At 46.7% G+C, this 9,818-nt stretch overlaps 1 protein-coding gene across 1 annotated transcript; it reads right to left on the reverse strand.

The window, feature by feature from the left end:
• Positions 1 to 305: 305 nt before the first annotated feature.
• On the reverse strand, positions 306 to 3,883 carry Otud1 (OTU deubiquitinase 1). The gene has a single exon (XM_032885011.1). The coding sequence runs from the start codon at positions 2,821 to 2,823 to the stop codon at positions 1,462 to 1,464; it is 1,362 nt and encodes a 453-aa protein (XP_032740902.1). The 5' UTR covers positions 2,824 to 3,883; the 3' UTR covers positions 306 to 1,461.
• Positions 3,884 to 9,818: the final 5,935 nt, after the last annotated feature.

Here is a 9,818-nt window from a genome sequence, read left to right on the forward strand (position 1 = left end):
TCACAAAGTATGACATTTAATTAGACTTTGGCTGGTGAATTACACTTCCTTGTTCATTAGCCAAAGGGAACAGATATAATTTGATAGGAATTATAATTAGAAATAATGAGAATTTCTTGAATCACTCCACCTTTAAATTATATTTCATTTAGACTTACCCTTTGATAAGACTAGACTTTCCCATTCATGTAAGGATTTGGAAAACCTTTCAGGATTCTGAGACATTTTTACACTTGAAAAAAAAAATGTGTACATTTAAAAAAAGTTCTTAGAAACTTAGCTACTTAAAAACCACTCCACCCAGAAAGATGTAAAAGTATACATTTTATTCATTCATTCCATCAGCTGAGAACTGCTATATTGTACAAATACATTATTGTACAAAAAAATCACAAAATGTTACAAAATAAAAAAGTACAAACTGCATTACTTAATAAATACACTAAAAGTAGTTAAAGTGGCAACATATAGGAGTTTTTTGGTTGGAAACACTGTTTGACCCAGCAAACCATACAACTGTTTACATTTTTACATAATACAAAGTCAATTCTATTTTGCCTTTTGGAAGAACTTTAAAATGACAGAATATTAAGACAATAGCCTCCTGCTAAAAATAGTGGTTGAAACCAAGAAGCTGTATAATGCAGGAGGCTGAACTTCTCACAAAATTTCATAAACGCCTTTCCAAAGTTGATGAATAAAAAGAACACAGTCAAGACCACCAGAAAATCTACTCTATAAACAGCAGAGGACAGAATCATCATTCTGCCATCCGCGGATAGCAGACTTCTATTCAAGTAAGGCCTGGTACTGTCTTTTAAAAAAAAAAAAAAAAAATCGTCCCAAAGCTATCCTTTCTTTAACTGTCTTCAAAGCGGACCTTTTCTTAAAAAATAACTCTCCCAAACAAATCGGTCTGTTTCATCAAAATGGAATGGGCTAATCATCTGGTAACATAATGTGTCAATATCCAGTTGAAATAATTAAGAATTGTGAAACATTTCAACAACAAACTAACTACTAAATCACAAACTCAAATAAACTTCATAGAAAGCACTTCTCTGGATTATGCTTAAAAGCCGTTTCTCGCAATTGGAACACGTCATAGATGAAAGTACACCCATTTTTAAAAATGTGCAAAAATACAATTTTATAGAAAATAGACTACCAGGAATGAACAAATTCATACCGTGAGACATAAGCTTGCAAATTAAGTAGCGCTCACTTTATACAGCAAATTATAAATAGCAGTAGGCTCACCCAAAGCTATCAGGAAACATCATTCAGGTGCCCAGCAACCTGCGGCTCTCAGAGGACATTCAAAAACTGATTAAGGCATTACCCCTAAAGCCAGTCTACTAGGAAATTGAAAAGTGCCATTACCCTAGTTAGAGTTCGTGTGGTTCTCCCAACACAACTGATGCACGCCATTTCCCCCAGCTTGTCAGATCCTCGGACTTTTCAAGAGCATGCATTCTGTTCAATATACATTTTGGACAGGGATATGGCCATGGACTTGGCAAGTTCTTCGTCGCGTTTTCTCTGCATTTGGGTTTGCTTGCACCAATTGTCATACTCTGGGTTAGGGTAGGAGTGGTCAAACACTGCATCATAGTGTCCATTGCTGAGCCAACTAAGCCAAATACTAGGCCTTAGAGAATCCTCTGGACCCAGATAGTGAACCATGGTAGACACGGTGGGGCTCTCCAGCCTCCCTCCAGTAGTTAAGTGTATATTCACATTCAGCATCTGCCCCATGGCCAGCAATTCGGGGTATCCGGCCCACGCCCCATCCTGGGCAGCAGCGATAATAAACTCCCCCACGTCGCCCTCAATGAGGGGGCTGAAGTGGTCGAGATGGTCCGCGATGTAGTGCACGGTCTGCTCCCTCAGCTCCCGGTGCAGGCTCTGGTCCCCGTACACAGTCTTGCTGACAGCTCGGTAAAGGCAGTTACCGTCAGGGATGATGTGGAATCGGTACTTGTTCCTCTGTCTCAGGTACTTGTCCTGCCTCTCCACCTCGGCCAGGTACAGGGCTAGCTTCTCATCCCTGGGATCCGCCCGGGGCGCGCCTACAGCTTCGCCTTCACCGTTCTGGGTCGGATCGCCGCTGCTCCGTGCGGGTGCGGGTGCGGGTACGGGGTGAACCTCAATTTCGGGATCCGGCCGTCGGTGCGCGTCGGTCCCGGAGGCGTCGCTGCGACCGCTCGCCCGGTCCCAACCTCGGGGACTGCGCTCCGTCCGGCGCTCCTCACTCCACGGGCCCGCCCCGGGCTCCGGGCCGACGGGGGCCGGTGCAGGGGCTCGGTGCTGGGCGGCCGCCAGGGCCTGGCGATGCTCGCTCAGTCGGAAGTTCCTCTCGGGCGCGTCGCGGGCGGCGTTCGGGGCCGCGGGCTCGTCGGGCCGGAGCAGCTCTTCCAGCAGCCAGGCGGACGAACCGCGACGCGGAGGCGCGGGGGCCGAGGGTGGCGGCAACAGGAGGCGCTCGGCGCCCAGGGCCCGCACGGCGATGTGCGCCGTAGACGTGAAGTGCGGCGGCAGCGGCGGCTTGCAGCACGCGCCGGGTGGGGCGGCGGCGCTGGCTGACCCGGACCGCTCGAAGCAGGCAGAGAAGGCGGGCATGGCGGCGGCGGTGGCGGCTTCGCGTGGTTCGGTAGCCGCGGCGGGTGGGCGCTCTCCGGTATCCGGCTCCGGAGCGGCGGCGGCGGGGCCGGCTGACTGCAAGGAGACCTTGAAGGCGGCGGCGGTGGCAGGCGGGGCGGCGGCCGTGGGTCCCGGCGTGCCCGCAGGGTAGTGGGTGCACACGCTGCTGTAGAGCTGCATGGCCGTGGCCGCCCGCGGCCCCTTATAGCTGCGAGCCCGGCTTGGAGACACACCCTCGGGCGCAGTGCCCCGGAGCCCGAGAATAGCGCTGAGCTCAGCGCCGCGGGCCGCCGCGTCAGGAGCCGCGAATAGCGCCCGGGCCGCGACCCAATTCGTACTGCGCCACAGCGCGCGGGCGGTCCGAGGGCACCGGAGGGCGCGCGCTCGGCCCGGGACAGGGGCGCAGGACGCTGCGGCAGCTGTGCCCCGCGCCGGCCGCTGGGGACGGTTGGAGAAGCTGCCCGCTCAGCCGAGCGCCGCCCGCCCGCAAGCAGGAGTGCAGCGCGCGGATGAGAGGAGGCGGGGCCGCGCTTGTTTACCTCAGGCCGCGCGGCCGCGTCACGTGGTCCCCCAGGAATGCGCGCCCCATTCAAGCGGGGCCGCCCCGCCCCTCGGCGGCGGCCTCATGGGCGTGGCCGGAGAGGGCGAGGCGGGGGCTGGGCTACAGACATGCGCATTGAGTGCGCTGTCAACCTGACTACGGTTGCTGGCTGCGGGGTACCTGGGAAGCAGGTCTGTGGGCTGTGCCGCCGTCCTGCTGTGTGACGCAGCGGCGGGACCGGCTTAGCCGGGGCAAACGACTAGGTTGGAATAACGCGTTTCTAAAACAAAGTGCGTACTAGGGACGGAGCTCTGCCTTGAATCTTGCAGGGCCAGTGGCATTCAGCAACTTCTTGAATCGGTTCTTCAGATGAAGGAGTTTGGGTCTGGTCTTCACGATCTTGCTGCCGGCTAAGCAAAAATGCATGGGCGAAAGGAAGGCTCTCAGGCAGCCTTCCTCGGAACACCAAATGACATGCAGCTTAAAGCCTTTTGAAAATAGATCGCGAGTGCTAAACTTTGAGGCAAGAGGAGGCACACCACCTATATTCTGGAACAACTCAACGAAATCAGACAACAGACTGACCTGTGCTTCCTTTGCAAAGGAAAGCCAGAGTGTTACCAAACTGGTACCTACTTGCAGTAACAGTAGCGTTTACATTATTCTGAGATTCAATCCAATATTAAATTTAATTTCCAGATATATAGATTGAATTGGAGGTTACTTCTTGGTATGGAAAAACAGCCTGCATGTTGTACTACATGCATTACACCATTCCACTGGAATGTAATTTCTACTTGTTACTAGGGTCTCTCTCATTGGGGATTCTTAGACTCCTTAATCAAAACATTTTGAACGGCTCAAAAGGAACCTTGGGGACAATTTTACTAATGTTTGAGAGGGTAGGTAATCTGCTAATCTTGGCAGTTGGCCAGAGAAGGGAGGAGAAATTTTAAAAAAGCCATGCCCTTTTAAGTTAGGACTGGAAAAGGCAGGTCAGCAAGTCCAGCAATGGGGTTTGGCCAACTGTTGCACTGGTAAGGGATGGTGTAAACCACCAGTCTAGAATAGGTGTATTCTAAACAAGACATTTGTGCTTTCCTCTTGTTTAGCCCATTGGAAAAAAAGTGAACACACACACACACACACACACACACACACACACAGGAATTTCCCCCCAGAGAAGGTATTTATCTTCTGGAGCTGACCTTTCAGGAGAGATTTGGAGCTGAGACAAAAATGGACTGGGGACCACATTTGCCAATGTTTAGTTAGGCATAGCTCCTGCTTTGTATTTAAACCTCACCCTCAGGAAACACAACTCCAAGACAGAATTTGTGGATTAATAAGATCTCTTTTTTAAAAATTTGCTTTTCATCATTAATTTGGCACTTTTAGTTGCCTTATTGAGGAGGGATGGCCGAACTTGAGTTGGAACACAGCATGTAAGCCAGTAATTCCGGTAATAGTAGCTTCAGAGAAAAGTAAAAATGCAGTGTTCCTAGATTCATGCCTGGTATCTTCAAGAAAACAACGCAAAAGAGAAAATTACCCTTTTCTGAATGAGAGCTCAGAAGAGAAGGAAGACCAGAGCAGAGTTCTTTACAAAAGAATGCCAGCGGCCACAACGTCTTCTGGGAAGGGAAAGTATATTATCTTATTAAAGGAATTGCTATTCCTCCCCCTTCTCCATTGCATAGCTTAATCTGTAGTGCCTCCATCCTGGGCTGGACACAGAATGCTCAGATTCTATTCTTTTGACCAGGAGAAAGTAGATTTGTCCCATCTTTTACATGGTAATGTAAGTTGGAAAGAGGCACTTCCTTTTGTAGGTGATGGGGAGGAGAGTTCTAAAGTTCTGGACTCCTAACACTTGAGTAAAATGGTCATCTTGCTCTGCCTTCCTTCCATGACTAGCCACACCGTGGAACTGGTGACATTTACTGAATGAAGGATTAGCTGGAAAATGAATTCTCAAACTTTCTCAGACGGCAATGAAGTCAGAATTGCTATCTGGGTGTCTTGGCTTTACCCAGGGCTTACTCACTGGATCCTAGGGACTGTCAAATGTTCAAATGTTCCAGCCTGCTAGGTGGGTTCATTGAGGAGAAAGTAAATGACTATCACCATAGGGAAGACTAGATCCTGCCCCTGACTTATTGGGGATCCGTTGTTCTGCCTCTAAGCATGTTACTCTAAACTCAGACCTCAGCCTTTCAGGAACTGAATTGTGAAGCAAGAGAATAATACTGACAATAAGATAATCTTAAAATAAAATTAATGGCATAAACATATGGCTAGCAGGGCTGGCTAGCACAACAAGAGCCTGGAGGGAGATAAGGAAAATATTGAAATCCAGATCTTCAAGTAATCCACTGTAACAGGTTGAGATAAACACAAGACGACAAAACAAAGTGTGCTAAGTGCACAGAGGCAGGTGATATATCCACTGGACCAGGTCACAAACAGACAAAAGACCGGGAGATATATAAGCTTTGACATAGGCCATTGCTTTCTCTTTTAGCTTACATGAGCATAGTAGATTATGCAAAACTTTATATTCACTGTGGGGATCAATATTATACATATAGTATTAGGCAGGCCTCCATAGGGACAGAAGGACTAATGACTCCATTCTGGAAATGTGTCTGTCTAGAATATCATGGTGGTGTGCAAAAAGGTGGCAGAAGTTCCAAAAATCAAAATTTCAGATGAGTGCTTATTGTATAACATACTAGAAAACAAGAAATATTAGTAATTATCAACCAAACGGTAGCAAGCAGAAACCCGGTTGTGTCCACATACAAATTGGATGAGGTATTGGGAAGCATTGATCAAGTCCCAACTATGCTGCCAGCCACAAAGGACTCAGTCTTTCATGTTTTCCAGGCAGCAGAAAGGTAGCCACCAAAAGTATGTACATGTACTATAACTTCTAAAACTTCTAAATTGCCAAAACTCACCACGAGCTACAGTCATGCAAGGTTTTCATTGTAAAAGTGACTTCTATTTGCCTGATGTAATTGTGGTCTCAGAGGTTTAGTGTCTCTATCTGCTAACCTGGGCCTAGTCCTGGAAACTTCTAGCTTCTCCACAATCTTATCTGGCCTAGAATGTTTTCAGCCTCTGAGACTTACTACCAAATAAACTCACCCCTAGTTCTTTCTGAACTCTGGCTGGCTGGTTCAACTCAGCTGTTCTGGTTCAACTCTTCTCTAAGCTGACTGTTTCAATTTAGCTTCTTTCATGGGCTTCAACTGAATTGCTCTGCTTGGCCTCCTACTAACCTTGGCAATACGTTCTAATTTTTTAGCTCTTTCTCAGTCTCTGGTTCACTCTGTCTTTACCTGTGTCTAACTTGTTCTCTATCTGCAATCTGTCTCTCCACAACTGTCCTGGTAAGACTGCCTCCTCCCTCTCTCTACACTGCTCCCTCAGATAGCTTCCTTTCTCTCTTTCTTCTTTTGAGAGTTGGGCTGTCTTATTCTGTCAAATCTTTCTCTGATTCATCCCTTTCTCTGCCGCTCAATTAGAGATCACTTTCAAACATGGATGCTTTCTTCTCCAAACTAACTTTACCTTCGTCGTTTGGGATTAAAGATGTGTGCTAAAGGTGTGTCTGTATTCCAGCTAGAGTGCTAAGGGTGGAATCACATCGCAATTAGAAACAGCTTTTTTTCAGTAAATAACACAATTGCCTGGGTTTCACAATGTGATCAAATATCCCACAACAATACTTCACGCTACTACTTCCTTGAAGACCAACGAATCAATGGAATAGAATTCGCAGTGAAAATAGCTTTTAAAGTTCACACATTTAAGGTCAGTTGAATTCTGTTGTAAACATTTAGAGTTTCTGTGAATGTGTATGCCACATGTACATAAGTGCTCATGAAGATCAGAAGAGGATCAGACCCACCAAATCTTGGCACTGGGAACCAAACTGGAGTCCTAACCTTTTAGCTATCACTTCAGCCCCTCAACTGACTTTTAACAATATGTCAAGACAATTCAGTAGAGAAAGAACTGGATATCTACATGCAACAAAATAAGTTAGACTTCCTATCTCACAGCATACACAAAACTAAAATCTCAAAGATGAGAGCTAAGACTATAAAAACTCTTAAATGTTTCGCATGCTTCCTTATGGCTATGAGTTAAGTAATAGTTTCTTAGGTATAACACTAAAGGCATTAAGTACAAGAGAAAAGTGTAGATATATTGGGCGTCATGGATATTTGAAGCACTGCGGTTCAGGGGAGGTCATAAAGAAAGTGAAAGGACAGCTAAAGAGTAGAGACTGCACTTATAAGTCATCTATCTATCTGATGAGGGAATTGTAATGACTTTTACCTGACAGATGGCATCACAATGGCAGGTGTGCATGCTCAAGGAAGACGTCCCATGGGAACAGAAGAAGGTAGATTAAAATGGAGGGTGGCAGTAAAGACTTCTCAAACGGCCCCACCCCTCTGGATCTCATCACCCTGAGATCCATTCTCCCAGCACATGAATCCTGGGGGGACATCCTCAAACCACAGCCATTACTCAGTTGCCCATAAAATCCAGACATTCTGCTCCCAGAGAAATGAAAACATATGTATCCATATTAGAACTTGTCTCTCCATGTTCACGGCAACATTATTCATAGTAACCATAAAATAGAAACAACGGAACCGTCCATCAAGCGAAGAGCAAGTAAACAAGTGTGACGCGTGCATAATGGGATCCTAAATCAGTCATGACTGGAGCGAGGTACTGACTGACATGCTCCGTGAACCAGACTCGGAAACACGCCCCGTTCGTTACTTTTCATGTTTCTTAATCAGGAAAGAAGAGTTGGTTTTGCTTTGGACTTGAAAGCCTACAGTCAGGTCCGTCATGGTAGAGAAGGCAGGGAAATACAAAGAGGCTGAAAACATTGCATCTGCAAGGCGGGGTCAGGAAGGATTAATGTCTGATGCTCATATCTCTTGCTCCATTTTTATTCCTTATTCAAAGACCCCAGCTCATGAGATAGTCCCAGCCATACTCAGGGTAGGCCAAGAGAGAAAGATAGGACAACTTTATAGGGACAGGACAAGGCAAAGGAGTCCCCTGCCCCACAAATCCAGTTAAAGTCTCTCACCAGCAAAGCAGCAAGAATTCCAGCCTTAACAAGTGCTTATGGCCTTTTCCCCTCTTAAGCTGTAACCTGAAGTTTTCCAGAAACCTCAATTACAGGTGAAAGCTATGTACTAAGCCCCAACCCCCATCCACGGAACCACAGTGGCTTCTGATTTTAATCACACCATCTTTCCATCCAAGGTATCCCCAGAGCCACCTCACTTGTCAAAAGAGAGAAAAGAAGAAGGACGTTTCTTAGCTGATCTTTGAGGTGTAACTTGATAACATTCGAAATGGTTGATTATATATGGCTACCACTGAAACAATCCATACTCTCCCTTCATAAGGCACTGGTTCCCAAACCTGGGTATGTCTTACTTTCTGCTCCTTCCCTTTGAGAACTCTGCACCCATGCTCTTGGGTATGTCTGACCTGAGCACCTGTCTGTCTCTCAAAACCCTGTCTCAACAGTTTATTCAGGTCAGAGTCCAGCCCTGCCTCATAGACTGTCTGATCCTGAAACTCTGGTCTACATCAAACGTATGAGTCCTGGTTTGCCCTGAGTCACAGTCCCAACAAACTAGCAGAACACCGTGGCGGCAGTGACAGTGTATCTCTGTCCCCTTACCCCTTACGTCTTCAGTTAAACCTGTCTGGAAATGTCTTCAGACACATAGCTGAAGGTGGGTCTGCCTGTGACTTTGAATGTAGTCAAGCTGGCAGTGCCCATCGTGTGAAATAAATCACATGCAAACTGCTACTTATTGAACTTATATAAAATCACTCACAGGAAAATCCATAAATCATCACCTTAGCTCTGGAATCAAAGAAATGGGGGAGAGAGGGAGGGAGGAAGGAAGGAAGGAAGGAAGGAAGGAAGGAAGGAAGGAAGGAAGGAAGGAAGGAAGGAAATAGTAGTGGTCAAGGGCTAGGTAAGACAGTAATGCAGGCTAATTACTAATGTGTTTCTTTGGGGGTGATGGAAATGCTTTAACACTAGATTATGGTGCTGGCTCACTCTGTTAGAGGCCAGAGAGAGGGCTCAGTGGTCAAAAGCACTTGTTGCTCTAACTGAATACTTGGGTTCAGTTCCCAATACTCACCTGGCGATTCAAAACCATCTTTAATTCCAGTTCCCATGGGATCTAATGTAGTAACAATCCTAGCCCAGGGCTTCTTCCCTGCCTAGGACCATTTATGTTCCTGAATGAAAGACACATAGAGAATTTATGTTTTAACATGCCTTAGGCAGCACAGTAGCTGGTCAGCTGCCTACCCTCCATGCTGTTAGAATCTACTTTTGATAACCACAAGTTATCACTGTTTACTGTGTCCCATCTGCGGTTAAGCCAATTGGGCAGCCCTCTGGGACACATTCTCTTGGTCCTTAGCACATGGTAGCTTTCCTTCTCCCTCCTGCACATCCTCCTTCTTCTTCTTTTTTTTTTTTTTTTTTTTTTTCGGACCTGGGGACCCGAACCCAGGGCCTTGCGCTGCCTAGGCAAGCGCTCTACCGCTGAGCTAAATC

Source organism: Rattus rattus, chromosome 14, assembly GCF_011064425.1.
Source record: "Rattus rattus isolate New Zealand chromosome 14, Rrattus_CSIRO_v1, whole genome shotgun sequence".
Taxonomy (NCBI): domain Eukaryota; kingdom Metazoa; phylum Chordata; class Mammalia; order Rodentia; family Muridae; genus Rattus; species Rattus rattus.